The sequence below is a fragment of the Cervus canadensis genome, chromosome 11, assembly GCF_019320065.1.
Source record: "Cervus canadensis isolate Bull #8, Minnesota chromosome 11, ASM1932006v1, whole genome shotgun sequence".
Taxonomy (NCBI): Eukaryota; Metazoa; Chordata; class Mammalia; order Artiodactyla; family Cervidae; genus Cervus; species Cervus canadensis.
In genome coordinates, this window is record NC_057396.1 from 45012660 (window position 1) to 45036945 (window position 24286).

At 37.5% G+C, this 24286-nt stretch overlaps 2 protein-coding genes and 1 pseudogene across 2 annotated transcripts; 1 reads left to right on the forward strand and 2 right to left on the reverse strand.

The window, feature by feature from the left end:
- Positions 1-3200: 3200 nt before the first annotated feature.
- Positions 3201-4157, forward strand: LOC122449624 (olfactory receptor 51H1-like). Its single transcript, XM_043481451.1, has one exon. It carries the CDS (start codon positions 3201-3203, stop codon positions 4155-4157), a length of 957 nt encoding a protein of 318 aa, XP_043337386.1.
- A 3617-nt stretch (positions 4158-7774) lies between these two features.
- On the reverse strand, positions 7775-8718 carry LOC122449296 (annotated as a pseudogene).
- A 13755-nt stretch (positions 8719-22473) lies between these two features.
- Positions 22474-23427, reverse strand: LOC122449297 (olfactory receptor 51I2-like). The gene has a single exon (XM_043480826.1). The coding sequence runs from the start codon at positions 23425-23427 to the stop codon at positions 22474-22476; it is 954 nt and encodes a 317-aa protein (XP_043336761.1).
- Positions 23428-24286: the final 859 nt, after the last annotated feature.

Genomic DNA, 24286 nt, shown 5'->3' on the forward strand with positions numbered 1-24286 from the left:
GAATGTATTAAAGGAGAAATACTAGAGACAGAGCTTTCAGATAAGAAATTACTAGTTTGTTTAAGGTGAAGAACAATGTTGAGAGTTAATAACAGTAGCCTTCAGTTGAGACCTGGGTTCGATCCCTGGGTTGGGAAGATCCCCTGGAGAAGGAAATGGAAACCCACTCCAGTACTCTTGCCTGGAAAATTCCATGGATGGAGGAGCCCGGCAGGCTACAGTCCGTGGAGTCACAAAAAGTCAGACACGACTAAGCGACTTCACTTTCACTTTTTAAACAGCATTTATATCTGTCTTGTGCATGCTCAGTAATGTACGACTCTCTGTGACCTCATGGATTGGAGCCCATCAGGCTCCCTTGTCCAGCGGATTCTTCAGGCAAGAAAACTGGAGTGGGTTGCCCTGCCCTTATCCAGGGGATCTTCCCGACCCAGGGATCGAACCAACTCTCTTTAGTCTCTTGCATTTTCAAGCAGGTTCCTTACCATTTGTGCCACCTGGGAAGCCTATGTATAGATATATCTCTATGTATACATATATATGTATATAGGTCTATATGTATGAAGTGAAAAAAGTGAAAGTGTTACTCGCTTAGTCATGTCCAACTCTTTGTGACCCCATGGACTGGAGCTTGCCAGGCTCCTCTGTCTGTGGAATTCTTCAGGAAAGAATACTGAAGTAGGTTGCCGTTTCCCTCTCCAGGGACTCTTCCTGACCCAGGGATGGAAACTGGGTGTCCTACATTGCAAGACGATTCTTTTATAGTGTGAGGCATTTTTTTCAGTCATTTCCCATTAGAACCTTATGGACAGTAGATACTGATATCCTCATTACACAAAGAGGGAAGTAAGCACAGACAGATCAAAGCCAAAGACAAATTACTGGTTAGAATGGAGCCATTTATTGAACTCGACAGTCTGGCTCCTGACTTTGCTTTTCACAGCTACATTACCAACAGTAAAATAAACTGGCATTACATTTATGATAGTCTCATCAATCCTAGGACTTCCCAGGTGGCACAGTGGTAAAGAATCCACCTGTAATACAGGAGTCACAAGAGAGGTGGGTTTGATCCCTCTGTTAGGAAGACCCCTGGAGAAGGAAATGGAAACTCACTCCAGTATTCTTGCCTGGAAAATTCCATGGATAGAAGAGCCTGATAGGCTACAGTCCATGAGGTCACAAAATGTCAGACATGACTGAGAACATAGTTCATCAATAATATTTTTTAATAAAATACATGAAAAAGTTGTATGGGTTGGAAAGGGTTAAATTAACTCTTATGTTTAGGGCATATATTTGAATTTCCTGTGAAGCAACTGGTTAGATATGTCTTTGTATCAGTTGAACACATGTTCAGAAAAGGTATCTGGATTGAGAGTGAAAATTTAAAAGTTAATTGGAGATTTTAGAATATTTAGATTGCTCAGAAGTTTTCCATGAACCATAAGAGAAAAAGCATAAATGTAAGCCAAAGAGTAACATAGAAATACTCTAAGTTTCTATGGAAGAAAATAAATGTAGAGAATTAGAGCCCTTTGAAATGGAGAAAAAATGAGTCACTGCTCACAACAATGGAAAGAGTTAATTTGTTTTTCTATGTATTATGTGGACCACTTCAGTTGAGTTCAGTCACTCAGTCATGTCCAACTCTTTGCAACCCCATGAATCACAGCACGCCAGGCCTCCCTGTTATCACCAACTCCTGGAGTCTACCGAAACCCATGTCCATCAAGTCAGTGATGTCATCAAGCCATCTCATCCTCTTTCATCCCCTTCTCCTCCTGCCCCCAATCCTTCCCAGCATTAGGGTCTTTTCCAATGAGTCAACTCTTTCCATGAGGTGGCCAAAGTATTGGAGTTTCAGCTTCAACATCAGTCCTTCCAATTAATACCCAGGACTGATCTCCTTTAAGATGGACTGGTTGGATCTCCTTGCAGTCCAAGGGACTCTCAAGAGTCTTCTCCAACACCACAGTTCAAAAGCATCAATTCTTCGGTGCTCAACTTTCTTCACCGTCCTACTCTCACATCCATACATGACTACAGGAAAAACCATAGCCTTGACTAGACAGACCTTTGTTGGCAAAGTAATGTCTCTGCTTTTAAATATGCTACCTAGGTTGGACCATTTAGAGGGAATCAAATAGGTGAATGTATAAAATAAAATAGCCTGATACCCATCTCAGATATTAATCAATTTCTAGTAGTGGAGATCAAGTTATTTCACAAACTACAGTGACATTTCCTTTTTGAATGACTGAAAGGAAAGAATTAGGGAAGATATCCCTAATGAGATGCATTTTAATGAACTACAATTTGATGAGTTTTAAATAACATGTAAAATCATGTGATTAGTACATCCACCATGATATGGAACATTTTGATCTTCCAAAAAGTCGTTTCCTGCCTGTTTGTACTCAGTCTCTTTATACTCTCTTTTCATCTCTGAAATCTCTGATCAACTATCACTGATTTTGGCTTTTCTAAAATTTCATACAAATGAGATGATACAGTATGTGGTGTTTTGTATTTGCCTTCTTTCAGAGAGCACAAATGACCCATTCAAGCTATTGCCTCTATCAGGAATTATTTCCTTTTCAAATTAAAGCTATGGATCTTTGCAATTTGTTCATCCATTCAACACTGGGTGTATGTTTGGTTTCTTTCTTTCTTAGTTTTTTTTTTTTTTTTTGCTATCATGAATAAAGCTTATTTGATTATGTACAAGTCTTTGTATGGATATGTGTTTTTGCTTTTCTTGGGCAAATTGCTGGGTTCTGTTAAATGTTTGATAAGCCTGCATGTGACTTTATGTGAAACTGCCAAGTTTATATCCAAAGAGGCTCTGCACCATTTGTATCCCTTCAAAATTCCAGTTATTCCATATGCTCACCAACACAGTATTTTCAGGTGTTTTTAATTTTAGCCATTCTAATGGTATCTTATTGCACTTCTCATTTACATTTTCCAAATAAATAAGATGTTGAACATTTTTTCATGTGCTTAGTTACCATTCATAATATCAAGAGGAATATCATGAAGTTATATATATAAACTCAATTTTCAGTTCTTCATATCTTAATTTTGTAACTCTATGCATAAGTAATCAGTTTGCTTTTAATCAGATTTCCTGACACGCAATCTCTCTTTTATAGGGTGAGAAGCGTCTTGGACTTCAGTCTTATCTACACCTTTCCATGTGGTCTTTTAATCACACTGCCTCTAATTCGCCCACCTTCTCCTTCGTTGGTATTCCTGGTCTGGAGGCTGCCCAAATATGGATCTCCATTCCCTTCTGCCTCCTGTACCTCCTAGCCCTTGTAGGAAATGCTCTTCTGCTTATCTTAGTTAAAGCAGAACAGAATCTTCATGAACCTCAGTTCTATTTCTTGGCCATGCTGGCCCTTACTGACCTAGGCCTTTCATTGTCTACAATGCCTAGTGTCTTGGCTATCTTCTGGTTCAATGTCCACTACATTGGCCTGGACGCCTGCTTAACCCAAATGTTCTTCATCCACGCCCTCTCCTCAGTAGAATCAGGTGTCCTGGTAGCCATGGCTTTTGACCGCCTGGTAGCTGTCTGCGCTCCACTGAACTACACCAGGCTCCTGACCCACTCTACTGTCGCCTGCCTTGGTGGAGCTGCTGTCACACGCGGTGCCATCCTGGTGGGCCCTCTGCCTTTCCTCCTCAGGACCTTCCCTTTCTGTGGGGCCAATAGCCTCTCACACTCTTACTGCTACCTCCCTGATATGCTGAACCTGGCCTGTGGAGACGCCACTTTTAGCGGTGTCTATGGATTGATCTTTGTACTCTTCACATTTGCAGTAGATGTTGTCTTCATCTTAGCTTCGTACATGAAGATCTTGGCCACTGTTATAAAGCTGGAGAATCAAGACAGAAACTGGAAATCACTGCATACCTGTGCCTGTCACCTATGCACAGTATTTGTGTTTTATCTGCCCCTCATCAGCTTGGCAGTGCTGCATCGCTACACTCAGAACACTTCCCCAATTCTGTTTACCAGCATGAGTAATGCCTACCTCCTCATGACACCACTGCTCAACCCTCTTGTCTACAGTCTCAAATCCAGGCAGATCCAGGCTGCTCTGTGCAAGCGATTTTGGGTGCAACGTGTTTTTGCTGGAGAATAACATTTTTCCATATATCAGAAGAGACAACCTATTTAAAAAGTGCTGTTCAGGATCTGCTATGTGCCAAATAGTATGTTAGGCACCATGAATTCAAAAATAAAAAGACCTAGGCCTTTCCCTCAAGCTAATCTAAGTATGGAGGGAAAGAGAAGCAGAGGGCTTAAATAAATGGTCACAACTGATCATGAGTGATGCCTGTTTGGTAGTGGTAAGGAGAAAGGGCGATAGAAACTCAAGTTCAGTGTTTCTGCTGTATGAATCGGATGAAATAATGTATTCACAACTGCTAAATTGAAGTATATGATGCTTGATTTTAAAAGATCAAAGAGGGGCTGATTTTACTGAGAAAACAAGGTTTCACCTGGTTCTTAATTGCCCATGTTGTTTAAGTTGAAGCATTATACAATTTTAAATTGGTGATAGATTTATGACTATATGCTTAATATTTTTGACCATTTCTTAGGGTTGGAGTACTAGTTGATATCTCAATCTGATGGTTTTTAACAAAAAATAAAGGAGCTGTATGAAAACAAATAATATATAAGAATGTGCTACTTCATTCAGAATTCATACTTTATTTGGATATTGTTTGGTGTCCCACTCCATACTGAGAATATATAGGGTTACATTTTGGCTTCTGAAACAAGGATGCAACTTCTTTCTCTAACTTTCCAAAAGGAAAAATTAATTATTCTCCTGGGTCAACTCTTGAGATTAGTCATAAACAAATGAAGACTTGCTTGCTGAATTAGCTTAGGAAACAAATAAAAGACTTAATTGTCAGTGGCAATGAAAAAACATACAGTAGCTTTACAAGAATTTGAAACTAATTTATGGAAGTTCTAAGTAAATTTCAAAATGATCTCTAAAGTTATCAAAATATTTTTCATATTTGTCTAGCATATTTAGTAAGGCATCAGAGTCATACAGAAGGCAAAACTATAATATTCACATAGCTTCCATTCTATTAATGAAAATCATGGAACAGCAGCAGATCATGCACCTCAATATAATTAGTGAATTGGAGACTCGGTTTAAATTATGTAAATTAGGAGGAAAGTGAGCCAGTGAAGACTAGGTTTATTAGAAATTTCTGCCTGCAAGACTGAAAAGATCATGAAAATAAAGACCATGGAAGCTTACCATCTATCTCAATTTCAAAAGCATTCATCTAGCTGAAATCTGTTATATATTAACAGAATAGAGGGAGTGAAATATATATAAATGTATAATCTTTGATCTTACTGAGAGGTCATTTGAGAAATATCATGAGTACCTTCAAAACATAAAATGAAATTCTGATTCTTAGTATGTTTCTACAAGTTTTAAAATCTGATTTAATATTTTTCTTTATTGAGTCTTTCCACTCAAAATGGTTTTAATTCTGACACTCTTAAGTATGATGGTAGGGAAATGGGGATCATTTCTCAACATTGTTCCATTTTTTGAAGACTGCAGGTAAATTTCCTTTGAGGAACTCCTTACCTCTCTGTACAGCTTGAGTGAGACCAATAATAACAATATTCTAATAAATCACTCTCCTGACCTTTCAACCACAGAGATTAAAAACTGAAGAAAAAAATTCTCCCCCTTTACACAATATGCTACAAAGAGTTTAAGATTACCCTTTCTACTGGACAGTGAAAGGACACAAAACCATTTACAGAACATCTTCCCCAGTTATGTGATTATCTACATTAGGGAAAAAAATGAGTGTAAAACAAGATGAAAACAGATATGAGGGATTGATTCAGAAAGAAAAAAAGGACATAATGACATTGAGTGCTAAAGCTTGGGTCCCTAAGATCCTTTAATTTAATCTGTGACCCATTCTGTTATTTCAGTTTACTTATAGATCGCTTTATGTGTAAGTTAAATAATTAAGCAATTAATGGCACATCTGTCTTAATGTTGCCTTAAAGTATGACAATTTTATTCCTGTGTTGTCTCACTCACCGTGTACTAATAATCTAAATGAGAGGATTTTGTCTCATTCATTTGTCCCCTAATGTGTGGCATATAGTGGATGCCAAGAATAGCTATGTAAAGATACGAAATAAGGGGGAACATGAGAGAGTGTAAGAAACAAGGGAGAGAAGGTGATAAGTAAAAACAATTATACATGACTATTGAATCAATAGATTCATGAATTAATGTCCACATAGTTAATTAAAAGTGAATGGAATAATAACATATGGCTCTACTCTGTGATACTTAATTTTCAGGCATCATTAGCATCAATAAATAACTTAATGTCTGTTTCTGATTTAAGGTAACAATACTGAACAGATAAATATATGATATACACAGTTATATTACAGGCAATCTAGTCTGAATTCTCATAAACATTTACAAATATATACATTTTATATTTCAACATATGAAACATATATTAAAATGAACCTCTAAATATGTCTTTGAACTTCAGAGCAACTGTATTATTTGCTGGTCATCTTTGATATCACCATCTGAGCAATAAAGACTTTATTCTTTCATATTTATCTTTAAATCCTGGCTTGACCCTTGTCCTTATCATATTTTTAGCTTGTATATAATGGTTAATAGTTATTGAACATTTATTATATACCAGACATTGTGGTAAGCACATTAAATAAGTTATGTGTAGCATAGCATATTTCTTCTTGCAATGTTCTTAGAAAATAGATGCCAGTATCAACTCCTTTTCACATTGAGGCACATTAATGGTCACTTACCATGTTCCCTGGATACATAGCAGATAAATTATAGAGTCCTGATTTTCCTTTAATTGATACATATTTATCTTCAAATTAATGTGAAATCCAATTTAATAAACCTGAGAAAATTATGATTACATAGATGGCAAATTTTAGGTACAGAAGCTTTGTTATATTTTTGCTTTAATCTCTTATTGTATTTTTGTATCAGATGAAGTTTATATTAATGTGGTTTCAGGAAAAATCATAAAATAGATTTCAATAAAAAATATAAAAATAAAACCTCTTGTCTCCCATTTGGACTTTTCCCTTTATAATATCTCAAACCCACCAAAGATAATAACTCTCTGTATAATAATATGAATATCTTGCTTCTAACCAAATTTGAGCCATATAACTATATATGAGGGATTCTCATACAGAAAATATTTGTCAAACTGTTTGGATTGGAATGGGGCTCCTGGATAAGTGATGTGAACTTTAGGGAGGAGAAACATAAAGTGAAGGTGAAGGAACCTTTAGAAATATATTCCCTGATCTGATATTTAAAACTAAAAGGGAATCTCCTACTTCCAAAAACATTGTAGTAAAATTACACAAAGTGAAAGTGTTAGTCACTCAGTTGTGTCTGACTGTGTGCGACCCCATAGACTGGAGCCTTCCAGGCTCCTCTGTCCATGGAATTCTCCAGGCAAGGATACTGCAGTGGGTTGCCATGCCCTTCTCCAAGGGATTTTCCTGACCCAGGGATTGATCCTGCTTTACAGGCAGATTCTTTACTATTTTGAGTCACCTACGAAGCAAAATCACACAGAAACATACCCCAGGACTTCAACACACAAGAAATAAATGTCTATTCCTGTTTCTTTTTACAATATCCCTGGCCTTTTGATCATCTACTCAGAATACTTCTACTCTGTTCTATCTTGTCTTACATTTGAACAGTCTACTTAGTGCACTTCTAATCTGCTTTGTTTTCACACTATAAACCAATGGGTTAAGGACAGGTGTGAGAAAATGGAAAATATTGGACAAGGTGATGTGGGGCAGAGGGGAGTGGTACCTGCCTATTCTGTGGATCAAGGCTAAGGCAATAAGTGGGACATAGAAAATGAAGACAGTGAGAATGTGGGAGACACAAGTGTTGAGCACCTTAAGGCATGCTTCCCTGGAAGCTATTCCCAGAAGTGTCGTCAAGACTAGAGCATAAGACAGAACAATAAACGTGGAGTCAACTCCAAAGGAGCAGAGTACCAAGACCGGCCCATAGATAACATTCACACGAATAGGCCCACATGCCAGCTTCATCACATCAGGGTGGAAGCAGAATGAGTAGGATAGAACAATATTCCTACAGAAGGGAAGCTGTTGGAGCAGGATGGGCAAGGCATCATCAGTGCTTCCCCTCGAGCCACAGCAGCCAGGCCCATCTGAGTAATGCGGGAGGGAGTCAGGACTATGGTGTAGCGTAGTGGGTTCCGTATGGCCATAAAACGGTCAAAAGCCATAGCCAGCAGCATGGCTGACTCCATGGAAGAGAAGGTGTAGATGAAGAACATCTGAGGCAGGCAACCATGGGACCCAATCTCTCGGTGGTTGAAAATAAAGACTTTAAGAACAGTGGGCAGTGTAGATGCTGACATGCCTATGTCAGTGGCGGCTAACAAGGACAAGAATACATATTGAGGCTCATGAAGGCTGGGAGTCTTGTGTACTATGTAAATGATGATGCTGTTTCCCAGGATGGCAGTCACATACATGATGCTCAATGGGATGGAGATCCAGATATGAGATGCCTCCAGCCCTGGGATTCCTGACAGAAGGAAGAGGGGTGGTTGATGGGGGGTGCTGTTGAGCATAGACATGATGGTGAAACCTGAAAAAAGAGAGTATGTGTGGAAATTCAAGCAGTAAAGTTAACTCAGTTTCATTCCATAGTTGAAGAGAGAATTTAGAGGCAGAGGAAGGTAATTTCTGTTGCATGAAGAGAAAATTGAATAGGGTTAAATTTAGTTTAATTCAAAAAGCCTATGTAGTATTTTTAGGTCATTAGGACGGCAGAGCCTGGTGGGCTGCTGTCTATGAGGTCGCACAGAGTCGGACACGACTGAAGCGACTTAGCAGCAGCAACAGCAACTGTTTTGTGAGTATATTTGTTGATGCACTGGTAACATCGAAACACTGCCAGGTGAACTATACCAAAGGATTTTAAACAGATCTCACAGAACAAATGAAGATTCACAAATCACATAATTAATTTAGTCACTTTAAAACATGCAATGGGGGACTTCCTCGGTGGTTCAGTTATTAAGACTTTGACTTCTAAATCAGGAGGTGAAGGTTCAGTCCCTGGTCAAGGTGCTGGGATCCCCCATGCCTTGTGGCAAGACACAAAACAAAACAAAAACAAAACAGAAGCAATACTGTAACAAATTCAATAAATACTTTAAAAATAGTATGCATCAAAAAATTCTTTTATAAAAAAAAAAAAAAACAATGTATTGGAAATGAGGGTACAGAAGGGGTTCATTAGCACATTTAAAACAGTGTACAAATGGGAAGGAAAGCCTGCAGTACCTGAATGCTGGATCATGCAGTATCCATATATCCTGTCTCTCTGCTGATGGCGTTAGTAAGACAAGGTGAGCTCTGAGCAAGGGAACCCCACAAGTGAAAACTCCTTGGAGCCAGCACTCATGCTCACTCTATCAGGGACACGATAGCATCATGTACGCATGGCCACAGCTTTAATTTTTTACTTAAGGCTGTTTGACATGCATAAATTCTGCCCATATTTCTTGGGCTGAGAACATGGGGGACCAGAGAAAAACCACAGTCAATATTATTAATGGGTGATTGATTTAGGTACTTATAACATAACTGTCATTCTAGGCATGGCATTATCATACCTTCTGATTTTTTTCCCTTTTCTATCTAGAAATAACATGTTTTGTTCTATCATATATTTCATATATTCTGTATTTAACATGTCCTAACATGACCTACCACTTAGCCACTATCTATATTTACTATAATTTATTAGTGTTGCCTATGTTTTATAAGCTACTTGTTTGTTCTTCATAATAATACTTCACAAATACCATGAATCCTAGCTAAATCTCAAAAGGACTATATTATTCAATATCTATGCTTAATGCAGATCATAGCTTTCATCTACTTCATTGTCTTCTTTTCTATACTTGAATTGAATATTTTCCAATCATAATATTCATGACTACTTCTGGGGATATGAAAGTTCTTGCTTGAAAAGTGATAGAGAAAAAATTGTATAAACAAAAGAAACAATAAACAAAGATTGACATAGAGAAACCTGATAAAAGAGAAATAAATTGGTAACTGTTTGTGACCAAAACTCTTTCAAATAAGTACAATGAGAGACAGAACAATAGAAACCTGAGTAACACGGATATTTGTTGAGCACTTAATTTGTACCATAAAATATTTGTTGAGCACTTAATTTGTGCCATAAAATTTGATAGGATCTCTAGGTGATAGAAATGACATGCAACTTATGATCCCTTCTCTAAAGTTCCTTGCAGAGTATGACACACTTGGTGGAAGAAGCATCTATTCAAAACTAGGAACAAATAAAGACATTATAAAGTGATCTCTCACTATGTTATTTATAGACATTTATGCAGTATTTTTTCCTCCAACATTATTTTATTTGATGACTTGACTTCAGCAAAAAGGAAGCTAGATTTATTGTTTCAAAGCCCAAACAAAAATGAAAACAGAGGAAAGCAAAAACTAAAATCTTAATAGACTATGTGTGCTTAGCCACTTAGTCATGTCCGACTCTTTGTAACCTCATGAACAGTAGCTCACCAGGTTCCTCTATCCATTGGCTTCTCCAGGCAAGAATTATGGAATGGGTTGCCATTTCCTTCTCTATAACAGACTTAGAGGGGTAAATAAATTCCCAAGTTCACGTGACTTTGAGTCAGTCAGTATTAGAACCTAAATTTTCTGTCCTACTACTCTGTTCCTTCAATAATACCCTTGTTAAGTTATAAAAAATAAATACACAGATAGTAGGCATACAGTGGCAGGGTACTAAATGAGGAGGTGTAGAGTCATAGCAGAATTCAGGGAGAGAACCAAATATGAGCTCGTATTTGGGTGATGAAAATTTTTAATTAGAACAAGTTCTAGGCTGACTAATTCCAGGCTTACTCACTTATATGAACAAAGGAATAAACAAAAACAAAAATCAAAAATGAACAAACAAAAGATAGCAAAGGTATGGACATCAGAATAAGACATATTAGGGCAGGGCACAAGGAATATGCTTCTGAATGAAATGAAGAGTTGAAAAAGAAAAGACAATAAAATAAGATATAATAGATAGTATGGAGTCTTGTTAGAAACCATAATGTCAGGGGTAAAGAGGATGTGGTGTAATTAGGGTTTTACTGAGTATCAGAATGCAAAATCATCAGTGCTAAAGACAGCTTGGATTTATTGCAAACTTTTTGGCTACTTTTATAGCCATTAAGAGGTCAAGTGGTGAGAACCTACACAATTGTATTTGATCCACCAGAGAGAGACATAGACAAGGGCAGTTTTAAGTGGAGGCCAAACAAAACAAGCTACAAAAACAAACAGGATTCAAATGATAAGATAAAGGAGAAGAAGTTCCCTGTCTCTCACTTTACATCAAGATTTTGAGCCCGGTTTCTGGGCTTAGGGAATGACATGAAAGGACATTTTAGACAGTTCATAACAAGAACTAAACTTTTTCAGAGAGAGGGTTCAGCTAAAAAAAATTACATTTTAAAAACATTGTATCAATCATTTATTTTCTAGCATTATCTTTAATTCCTTGTTGAGAGTTAGAAGGACTGGACTGGGCAGAGGTAGAACTTGGTTATGGAAAAGGGGACATCACTCACACAGAGGTCGTAGCTATTGTCAAGGAGGGGAAATTTCCCCGCTTGATTTCTGGGTTCTTTTTGCTGTTCTAATAATTAAATGGTGACAAGTCAGATTAACAAGAAAAAAATTAATTTAGTGTGTATAGAGGCCTAGTAGATATGGGACATAAGAAGTGGCTATGGCAGGCAGCTTTTATACTTTTTAAACAAAGAACCAGTACCTTTGAGAGGAATTGACAGAGCAAAGAAATTTAGCCTTCACTGCTTAATTAGTGAAGAATCTAAACAGAGTTTGAGCTTGGGATGGTAAATTAGTAACGGAGTGGAAAGTTTTATTAACATAGTCTTCTCACCCTGAATCCCTGTCTCTGGGGATAGAATACCTCTCTTGGTGAGGGAAGGGTATCTTTCACATCAGAGACTTTCTTGCTTTGAGGGGCAGACAGAAAGGTTTTCTTACATTGGCTGTTTCTCAAGTAACTTTAATTCAAAACAATCAATATGCCATTGTGCCATATTTTGGAAAGGTCTGCTCTGAGAGCTAGCACTAAAATTAGCAATAAGTGATGTCTGTAATGGAAAGGCTAGTCAAGAGAATTAGGGCTAAAAATGCTTAGTAGATGTAGTTTTCAGGAATTAGGAGAAGGAAAAAGAGCAATAGTAGTCAACTGTTTCTATTAAGAAATAATAGTAGTAAGTTAAGATTAAAAGAGAACTGAATAACAACTCTCCTACGAATCAAAAAACGAAAGGGTTTCAGTTTTTTTTTGAAGGAAAATATTCTATAATTGAATATGAAGAACTGAGGAAACCCTAAGTATTGTAGATGATGGTTAGAAAGATTGTTGGTAAAAGTGGTTTTAGACTAGAGCACTAGGAATCAAGTATGAGAGGTGGTGTCTAGGAGTTAATGGGTAGCACAAAATTGGTGGTGGAAAAATATAAATTATAAAGTATAAGTTACAGCAAAAACAGTACTAGATTTTTGTAAGATCAGTTCAGTTCAGTCTCTCTGTTGTGTCTGACTCTTCGCTACCCCAAGGACTACAGCACGCAAGGTTTCCCTGTCCATCACCAACTCCCGGAGCTTGCTCAAACTCATGTCCATTGAGTCAGTGATGCCATTCAGCCATCTCATCCTCTGTCATCCCCTTCTCCTGCCTTCAATCTTTCCCAGCATCGGGGTCTTTTCCAATGAGTCAGTTTTGCAAGATAGCAGGGATAAAAAAGACAATTCAGAACAGGGTTTAAGAGTTTAAGCTCTGGAATCAGAAATCCCCAAATCAGACTCCTGCTCCCACCATGCCTAAAATATATTAGATCTGTGATCTTGGTTAGCAGCTTCACCATTTGGTTCCTCAGTAAAATGAACCAGAGGGAACCTATCACACTGCCACTAAAGTAAGACTTTCAGCTAAGCGGATAAGCAAAGAGTGCATTGTTGGAAGCTGAGAGCTGTAAGAAAGAAGGAAGGTGGATAGGGCTTAGCAGGAAAGAGAGGGATTTGGAAAGCAAGGACATCTTCCTTTCAAAGCCCTAGTTTTGTAAAGTCCTCCCACTGTAGAACACAAAAGAACAACTGCGCTGTTAAATCACAGCTCTGTCATTTGTCATGCTGTGCAATACACACATAGGAGGGCTTGCTTTTTCTCCTAAAGTTTCAGAAAATATACAGGGTATCGTATAATTTCCCTTGGGGAACCTGAAACAAAGAAGACACTTAGGAATAGAATCTTATTTTTTCTAGGTCATCTTAGAGCTGTGGAGCATTGGTCTCTCTGAATTAGTCCTGGGGCAGGAAGACAGGAAGGACTTTACTTGTTTTTGGAAGTGGCAAAAGGCCTCCATGGACCCAGAGCAAGGAGCAATAAGACTAAACTACCTAGTAACTCTCATCCTATATGTTATCCTCAAATATCCCTACAAAATAAAGAATGTGAGAATCTGCCTCCCTTTCCTAATAGAAGGGTAGATAGTACTATCATAAACTATGTTACATTTAATATTTAGATAACTTTGTATCTGTTCCTTCCATGGTAGAGAATTAATGCTGGGAAAGATAAAAATATTTGAGAAAAAGAAAAAGTGAATAATGGGAACTTGTGGAAATGGAGATGTTCAAAAAATAGGAAGGACATCAGCTTCAAAGCAGGACTTCAGGATGTGAGAAGACGAGAAAAATGAAGTCTAACATGATAATCATGACAGGAAGCAATATAAGGGCATAAGCAATATTAATGGTTCATTGACCTTAAATTCAACCACTATGAGAACACTTTTCTTTTCAGCTTTAACCAACCTTTTCCTGTGAACTTCCTCTGAGTTGTAATAAATTACTGCCTTCAGGTCTTCATACTTAAAGTTTAGTCAGATAAGTCCCAGGTTACATTTGGGGCCACAGCACCTACGACAGGGTAGCTGAACTCTGGACAATGGTTGGAGCATTTATTCACATGCTATAGTGTTTTGGCAATGCTGGAGCATGTTCCAGGTGGTAAAGCACAATTAAAAAGCCATCTGGCTCTTCCAAATCCTTTGAGGATTGGCCAGGTCTTACAATGTCTTAGGAGATCACAGAATTCCTCAGAGAATAAGGTTGGGGCGATAAAGTGAAAAGAAATCAGGTCAGAAAAAAGAAAAAAAAAAAACTTTCATTTTCTTTATACAGAGAAAACAGTTTCAATGTCCAAACATTTCTGTGAAGAGATAATGGAAGTAGCTAGATCACAATAAAATTCAGTTTTGTGTCTGAGTGTGTGCATGTTTGTGAGTGTATGCCTGTGTGAATGGAATAGTATGAGGACAAGAAATTAGGACTTATTATTTTTAGTTAAAAATATGTTTTTCAAGAACCTTCTTTAAAAATGTCAGTCTCAATTATACTCTGTGAAAAACACTGTCACACATTTGAGACAATGCAAGTTGAGCCAGATCAATTTTGACAGAAAATTTAAAGCATGCTAGTTAGTTTTCTTTTGGATAGACTAAAGAATTCAAGATTATTGAAAGAAGATATCCCCAATCAGACAAAAATATACCAATTCATTATTGATGAGTTTTCCTTTAGAGTCATACATACATAGACCGTTAGAACAAAACTGAATTGTAGATTATCATAGATTTCTCATTTATAGATATGAGTCCCTGATGAATGGATAAAGATATGGTACATATATAAAGTGGAACATTACTCAGCCTTTAAAATGAATGAAATAGAGACTGTCACATTGAGTGAAGTAAATCAAAGTGAAATATCATATAATATTACTTATATGCAGAATCTAGAGAGAAATTATACAAATGAACTTATTTACAAAACAGAAACTAACTTACAGACTTAGAGAATGAATTTATGGTTATTTGGGTTCTGAAGGAGGGCAAAAGGATAGTTATGGAGTTTGGGATCAACATGTACACACTGCTATATTTAAAATGGATAAACAACAAGGACCTATAGTATAGTACAAGGAACTCTGCTCAATATTATGTAACAACCAAATGGGAAACGATTTTTTAAAAGAATGGATACATATATACATATAACTGAATCACTTTGCTGTACATCTAAATCTATCACAACATTGTTAATCAACTATACTTCAATGTAAAATGAACAATGCAAAGAAATAGAGGAAAACAATAGAATGGGAAGGATGAAAGCTCTCTTCAAGAATATTAGAGATACCAAAGGAAAATTTTAGGCAAAGATAGGCACAATAAAGGACATAAATGGTATGAACCTAACAGAAAAAGGAGATACTAAGAAGAGGTGGCAAGAATACACAGAAACTATACAAAAAAATGTCTTAATTACCCAGATAACCACAATGGTGTGATCACACACCTAGAGCCAGACATCCTGGAGTGTGAAGTCAAGTGGGCCTTAGGAAGCATCACTATGAACAAAGCTAGTGAGGTGATGGATTCCAGCGGAGTTATTTCAGATTCTAGAAGATGATGTTATTAAAGTGCTACACTCAACATGCCATAAAATTTGGAAAACTCAGTGGTGGCCACAGGACTGGAAAAGGTCAGTTTTCATTCCAATCCCAAAGAAAGGCAATGTCAAAGGCAATGTTGAAAGGATGTTCAAACTACTGCACAATTGCACTCATCTAACACACTAGCAAAGTAATGCTCAAAATTCTCCAATTAGGCTTCAACAGTTTGTGAACCAAGAACTCCCAGATGTTGAAGATGGCTTTAGAAAAGGCAGAGGAACCAGAGATCAAATTGCCAACATCCATTGGATCATAGAAAAGGCAAGAGAATTCCAGAAAAATATCTGCTTCATTGACTATGCTAAGGCCTTTGACTGTGTGGATCACAACAAACTGTGGAAAATTCTTCAAGAGATAGGAATACCAGACCACCTTACTTGCCTCCTAAAAAACCTGTATGCAGGTCAAAAAGCAAAAGTTAGAACCAGACATGGAAAAACAGACTGGTTTCAAATTGGAAAAGGAGTATGTCAAGGTTGTATATTGTCATACTGCTTATTTAACTTATATGCAGAGTACATCGTGTGAAATGCCAGGGTGGATGAAACAAAAGCTGCAATCAAGTTTGCTGGGAGAAATATCAGTAACCTCAGATATGCCGATGACACCACCCTTATGGCAGAAAGTGAAGAAGAACCAAAGAGCCTCTTGATGAAAGTGAAAGAGGAGAGTGAAAAAGCTGGCTTAAAACTCAACATTCAAAAAACTAAGATCATGGCATCTGATCCCATCATTTCATGGTAAATAGTTGGGGAAACAGTGGAAACAGTGACAGACTTTATTGTTTTGTGCTCCAAAATCACTGCAGACATTGATTGCAAACATGAAATTAAAAGACACTTGCTCCTTGGGAGAAAAAAAAAAACTATGACCAACCTAGATAGCATATTGAAAAGCAAAGACATTACTTTGCCAACAAAGGTCCATATAGTCCAAGCTATGGCTTTTCCAGTAGTTATGTATGATTGTGAGAGTTGGACCATAAAGGCTGAGCAACAAAGATTGATGCTTTTGAACTGTGGTGTTGGAGAAGACTCTTGATGGTCCCTTGGACTGCAGGGAGATCACACCAGTCAATCCTAAAGGAAATCAACCATGAATATACATTGAAAGGACTTATGCTGAAGCTGATGCTCCAATACTTTGGCCACCTGATGATAAGAGCTGACTCATTAAAAAAGCCCCTGATCTGGGGACAGACTGAAGGCAGGAGGAGAAGGGGACGAAAGAAAATGAGATAGTTGGATGGCATCACCGACTCAATGGACATGAGTTTTGAGTAAGCTCTGGGTGATGGTGAAGGACAGGGAAGCCTTGCATGCTGCAATCCATCCAGTTGCAAAAGGTCGGTCACGACTGAGAACTGAGCAACAACATAAAAACTCACAAAATTGTGAACTTGCTAAATATATATAAAAAAAAATGAGTTGTCCATGATCATGAAATATATTTGTAGTATGTTTAAAAAATAAGTCCAAGTTTTTTGACTGAATTTATAGAGTCACTGAGTTCAATCATAAACCCAAGATTTTGTAGCCAAACTGCCTGGAGTCAAAACTCCACTAAACTGGGGCACTTTGGTGTCCTTTAACAAGTTATTTTAATGAAATGTGCCTTTGTTTGCTTATCTATGAAATGGGTATTTATGAGTAGTAATGCATTATATTTATATATATATATATATGTATGTATGTATATGTAAAGAGTATAGTATATTTGGAAAATGGCAACCCACTCCAGTATTCTTGCCTGGAAAGTTCCACAAACGGAGGAGCCTGGTAAGCTACAGTCCACGGGGTCACAAAGAATCAGATAAGAATGAGCATGCATGCCTGTTATCTGAGCCCAGTGACCATGGAATACAGCTGTTAATCTAAAATAATAAAGTATCCAGTTATTTTACCAGCAAAGTAGGTTTATTCAGAAGCAACAAAGAATTGCAATTTGGTTACATGGAATTAAGGGTGTCCCAGGTGGCTCTGTGGTAAAGAATCCTCCTACCTATGTAGCAGACACAGGAGAACATGGGTTTGATCCCTGGGTTGGGATGATCCCCTGGAGTAGGAAATGGCACCCTGCTCCCCTATTGTTGCCTGGAAAATTCAATGGACAGAGAAGCCTGGAGGGCTACAGTCCATGGAGTTTCGAAGAATTGGACACATACTCGACTGAGCACACACACGCACTTGAAATTATGGCAAACAACATGCAATCCCCATAAAACAAAAGATAGGAAACTTTTACAGAGAAGGGGAAGTTGGGGGCAGAGCGGGGGAGTATTAAAAACAAAAAAACATTGGAGGAAAAGGAATTTGTAGTATAGCAACTTTTTATTGGCTACGTGGTAACAGTCTTCATTGACTGAGATATTGCCAGGCAAGGAGAAAATATTTCTTCCTCCTGCTAATAATAAATTACTGTCACTTCCTGCCGGATACACAAAGCATATCTTCCGGTCAAGATCTGTATTGACATCAAGCATGAGAGCTGCCCCTTTTGGCTTTCCGACTGCATTTTTGTGAGGTTTTCCATGATTAATTTGCACACAGCACAGTTTAAGAGTTCTCTAACCTTTTTTTAGTCTAGGAAGTGGCTTACTGCAAGGAGCCAACCTTCCCCATACGACACAGATGGGGTTCAGTGATGCCCTCTTCCTTACCTGTGACAAGGCCAGACACAGACCATTTAAATTCCCATTTTGTTTTAAATCTCATAAATGATTAGCTGAGCTATTTTGTCTCCATTGATCAATTTTTCCTGCCTTTGCAATAATCCTTTAAAGTAAGTACAGAGTTTGTTTCATATTTAAAAATGTCCTGACATAGGTCAAAGACTATAAAGGTATTACTTATGACATTATTTACTATGTGATATTATTAGAATCTTTATAAACTAGGCTCACAGACTTTTTAAGTAAATTTATTTATTTTTAATTGAAGGATAATTGCTTCACAATATTGTATTGGCTTCTGCCATACATGAGTCAGCCAGAGGTACACATATGTCCCCACCCTCTTAAATCTCCCTGGCACCTCCCACCTCTTCCCACCACTCTAGGTTGCTCACAGAATTTTAACTTAAGATTTTAAATGTAAATGTATGGAAAATTTAAATTATTATAAATAACATAACTAAAATTTTAGATGGGCAAATATGAACAAACATAACAGGTTTATTAAAAGTCTAGAACATTTAAAAGTGCATGAATCACTCACAATCTCCCCACTCCTAACACAATTATTATCACACTTGGTATCATCCTCCATCCTTTTGTAGATAGTTTAGTTTATTATAGTTTCAATCATATACAGTTTTAAGCATTCTGCAAAAACATAACTATTAATTAAAGAGTAAATATGTAATTCATATTCCTTAATATCACTTTAAAGCATACAATTCATGGTTTTCAATATTTTCAAAAAGCTAAGTGAACATTTGAAGTAACCCTTAAATACAGACCCCCTACTGCAGCAGCAAATGAAGATAGGAGTTGATAGGTTTTTATGTCTGCTTTTGAAGGGACAAAGGATCCTGCTTTCCCCATAAATGAGATATAAACAAAACAGTATATCACCAAAGACTTGAGTTATAACTCCTTAAATTCCAGTTGGAGGTCCAATTCTTGTGTGCTAAAGCAATTTGGAGACTGAGAAGAGAGAAAATTCTCTTCATAAATTCCACTAAAAAATTACAGAGGAAATGTTTGGATTATCACAAACCCAAAAAACCAACCAAGCAAGAAAAAATATGTATTACAAGGCATCTCAGTTTCTCAAATGGAAATATGTAAGCACAATTAAAATTAAAACTTTCATCTAAGATGAATAATACAACATACATATACAAAAATTAAAAAATTTTTTTAAAAGACAGAAGACAAACACCAAGCTTCTGAGCTCAGTATTTGGCCAGGGTTGTGTGCATATGCTGAAGCATTTATCCTCTCACAATAATAAATGGAATTTAGTAATAATCTGAGCATATCCTTATAAAGCCTCACATCTTAATATCTTAACCATCATTGACTTCTTTTTTGGCCTGTAAATGACTGACTGGAGTGGAAAGAGTAGTATTATTGACATGAAACAATAAGACATCCAGTTGTTTCTTAGAACAGTATAAGTATCACTTAACTAGGGGCTTTCCTGGTGACTCATGGTAAAGAATCTGCCTACAGAGCAGGAGACTCAAATTCAATCCCTGAGTTGGGAAGATCCCCTGGAGATGGGCATGGCAACCCACTCCAGTATTCTTGCCTGGAGAATCCCATGGATAGACGAGCCTGATGGGTGACAGTTCAGAGGACTGCAAAGAGTCAGACACAACTGAGCGACTTAGCATGCACTTAATTAGGCATATTTGCTGGCCTAGCAAACAATTGTTATTTCATCAAGAATTTCTCCAAGGCCCTTACCTCACAGTATTTGTCAATTCTAATCTATTTTATCATGAATTTTGCTCCATTTTAATCTCTAGATTACGTCTACATTTAAATCATTATACTTTTAGATAGAGCTAAATCAGATTTATCTAGGGATTGATTATCTCCTATGAGATTCTTATATCATAATTACTGTGCAATTTGAAGGAAAGTGTTTAAAGTGCAGGTGAAATCATCCCTTTTTCTTGCACTCCAACAATATGACATATTTTTGTCTGCCTCATATTTGGACATTGACTTTATCTGTATTTTATAATTTTTTAAATTTATTTTTATTATTTGGAGGCTAATTACTTTACAATATTGTAGTGGTTTTTGCCATACATTGACATGAATCAGCCATGAATTTACATGTGTTCCCCATCCCGATCCTCCCTCCCGCTTCCCACCCCATCCCATCCCTCTGGGTCTTCCCAGTGCACCAGCCCTGAGCACCCGTCTCATGCATCCAACCTGGGCTGGTGATCTCTTTCACTCTTGATAGTATACTTGTTTCAATGCTATTCTCTCAGAACATCCCACCCTCACCTTCTCCCACAGAGTCCAAATATAAAGATAAACACCAATACAGTATACTAATGCATATATATGGAATTTAAAAAGAAGGTAACGATAACCCTATATGCAAAACAGAAAAAGAGACACAGATGTATAGAACATACTTTTGGACTCTATAATTTATTTTATATAAAATTTCTATTTGAATATATCCATTTTTGTTGTTGAAGAAGCATGAACTTTATTACGACTCTGTTGCTGTCTGCCAATTGTGCCCTTGATTCTATTGTTTAGGCTTATTTTTTTCTTCTTTTTAAAAATCACAAAACAAATTTCCCTGGTCTTATTGAACTAGAATTGACATATAACATTATGCAAGTATAAGGCATATAATGTATGTATTTGATACACATATATTACAAAATTATCAGAGTAGAGTTAGTTAATACCGCCATTGTGTCACATAATTCAGTCAGTTCAGTTCAGTCACCCAGTAGTGCTCGACTCTTTGTGACCCATGGACTGCAGCATGCCAGGCCCCCCTGTCCATCACCAACTCCTGCAGTTTACTCAAACTCATGTCCATTGAGTCAGTGATGCCATCCAACCATCTCATCCTCTGTTTTCCTCTTCTCCTCCTGCCTTCAATCTTTCCCAGCATCAGGATCTTTTCAAATGAGTCAGTTCTTCACAGCAGGTGGCCAAAGTATTGGAGTTTCAGTTTTAGCATCAGTCCTTCCAACGAATATTCAGAACTGATTTTCTTTAGGATGGACTGGTTGGATCTCCTTGCAGTCCAAGTACTCTCAAGAGTCTTCTCCAACACCATAGTTCAAAAGCATCAATTCTTCAACTCTCAGCTTTCTTTATAGTCCAACTGTCCATCCATGCATGACTACTGGATAAACCATAGCTTTGACTAGACAGACCTTTGTTGGCAAAGTAGTGTCTCTGCTTTTTAATATGATGTCTAGGTTGGTCATAACTTTTCTTCCAAGGAGCAAGCATCTTTTAATTTCATGGCTTTAATCACCATCTGCAGTGATTTTGGAACCCCCCAAAATAAAGTCTGTCACTGTTTCCACTCTTTCCCCATCTATTTGCCATGAAGTGATGGGATCAGATGCCATGATCTTAGTTTTATGAATGTTGAGTTTTAAGCCAACTTTTTCACTCTCCTCTTTCACTTTCATCAAGAGGCTCTTTAGTTCTTCTTCTCTTTCTGCCATAAGCGTGATGTCATCGGCGTATCTGAGGCCATTGATATTTCTCCAGGTGATCTTCATTCCAGCTTGTGCTTCTGCTGGGCTGGATAGCCCAGCATTTCTCATGATGTACTCTTCATATAAGTTAAATAAGCAGGGTGACAATATACATCCTTTCTTGATTTGGAACCTGTCTGTTGTTCCATGTCCAGTTCTAACTGTTGCTTCTTGACCTGCATACAGATTTCTCAGGAGGCAGGTCAGGTAGTCTGGTATTCCCATTTCTTGAAGAATTTTCTGCAGTTTTTTGTAATCTACACAGTCACATAATTATCATTTCCTTTTCATGGTGGGAACCCTTAAAATGTATTCTAAGCAATTTTCAAGTATATAATGTAGTATTGTTAACTACATCACCATGTTATACATTAGATACCCAGAATTTACTCATTTCATAACTAGAAGTTTGTGCCCTCTGACAAAAGGTTTCCTATTTCCTCATCTCCCCAGTCCCTGCCAAGTACCATTCCACTCTCTTTTTTTATCAGTTTAGCTTTATTATATAACTCATATTTGATTATGTGAGCAAGTTTTTCCTGCTCTTGAATACCTTGTGCACTGCGAACCTTATCTGTTTTGTTTTTAGACTGTAAACCAAGGGGTTAAGAACAGGAGTCAAGAAGAGGAAGAGGTTGGCCATGGTGACATGAAGAAGAGGAGATGTGAATGTCCCAAACCTATGAATTAGAGCCAACACAATGAGTGGCACATAAAAGATGCAGACAGTGAAAATGTGGGAAACACAAGTATTAAGTGCCTTGAGCTGACCATCTTTGGAGGCAATACCCAGCACTGTTTTCAAAATTAGGATGTATGAAATGACAATGAACATAGAGTCAACTCCAAAGGAGCACAGGACAAGGGACAACCCATATATGATGTTGACTGTGATAGGGCCACAAGCCAGCTTCATAACATCAGGGTGGTAGCAATAACTATGTGATAGAATGACGTCCTTGCAGAAGGGCAATCGCTTGAGCAGTATTGGCAAAGGTACCATCAACACCACACCCCTAATCGTGGTGGCAAGCCCCATCCCCATAATCCGAGAATGGGTTAAGACTACTTTGTAGTGCAGTGGGTTGCAAATAGCTACAAATCTATCAAAGGCCATGGCCAGCAGGATGGCTGACTCCATGGAGGAGAAGGTGTGGATAAAGAACATCTGCATTAGGCAGGGGTGAAACTCAATCTCTCTGTGATTCAGGAGGAAGACACTGAGGACTGTAGGCAGAGTTGATAAAGACAGACCCACATCTGTGGCTGCCAGCATAGACAGGAAGATGTACTGAGGCTCGTGAAGGCTGGAGGTGGTTTTGATGATGAAGAAGATAGTGCTGTTACCTAGGAGGGCAATTAGGTACATGACACACAGTGGGATAGAGATCCATATTTGTACAGCTTCAAGTCCAGGGATGCCTGTTAAAAGGAGAGTGGGTGGCTGGAAACAGCTACTGTTTATAAGCTCCATAAAGATATGTTTGGGGGGCACAGCCCAAATCAGTTTCTAAATGTTTCTACTGGGAGAAAAACACAGATTTTTAACACAGAATATAATGCATCTACCTCTTGTGGGGCAGCATTAATTCTAGTCATCTTTACATCAAGGAATGGACCCTTTGAATGTTTTCAACTCTTTCTGAATAACTACTCAGAGTGAGGACAATGAATAACTGCTATTAATAGTAAGATCTACTAGAATTATTTCAGTCTGGAAAGCTTCAGTCATTGATTAAGTAGCAATGAAAATTAAGAATATTATTCTCTATTTTTATCCCAATGCTTAGAAAAATTTCATTCTTGGATTCTGTTTCTTAATATATCCACTTAAGGTGAATATATTTACTTTGGCTAAGATGCCTCTGAAAGAAGTTTCTGCACTTTCCCCACATCTATGTCACACCTGTAAATATTCAGGCATCTGGGGACTCCCCCAGAGGTCCAGTGGTTAAGATTCTATGCATTCACTGCAAGGGGTGCATATTCAATCTCTGGTGGGAGAACTAGGATCCCACATGCCATGCAGTATGGCCACACACAAAAACAATATTCAAGCATCTTGAAACCTGAACATTTTTTCCTGTTAATTATACCTGCAGAAATAAAGAATAAGATATTTCAATAAAACACATAAACCTCAAGCTATTTAAATAAATACTTCAAGTGATACTGTTCATTTTCACAATTAATTTCTAGGTTGTTTGATATGCTCTTTTAAAATGATATGTTGATTTTTCAAAATATGAGACAGTGATAAAATCATCAAAATGAGCATTGTCATTACTTTTAAATTGGTGCTAGAATAGTATCAAACATTAATAAATAATTTC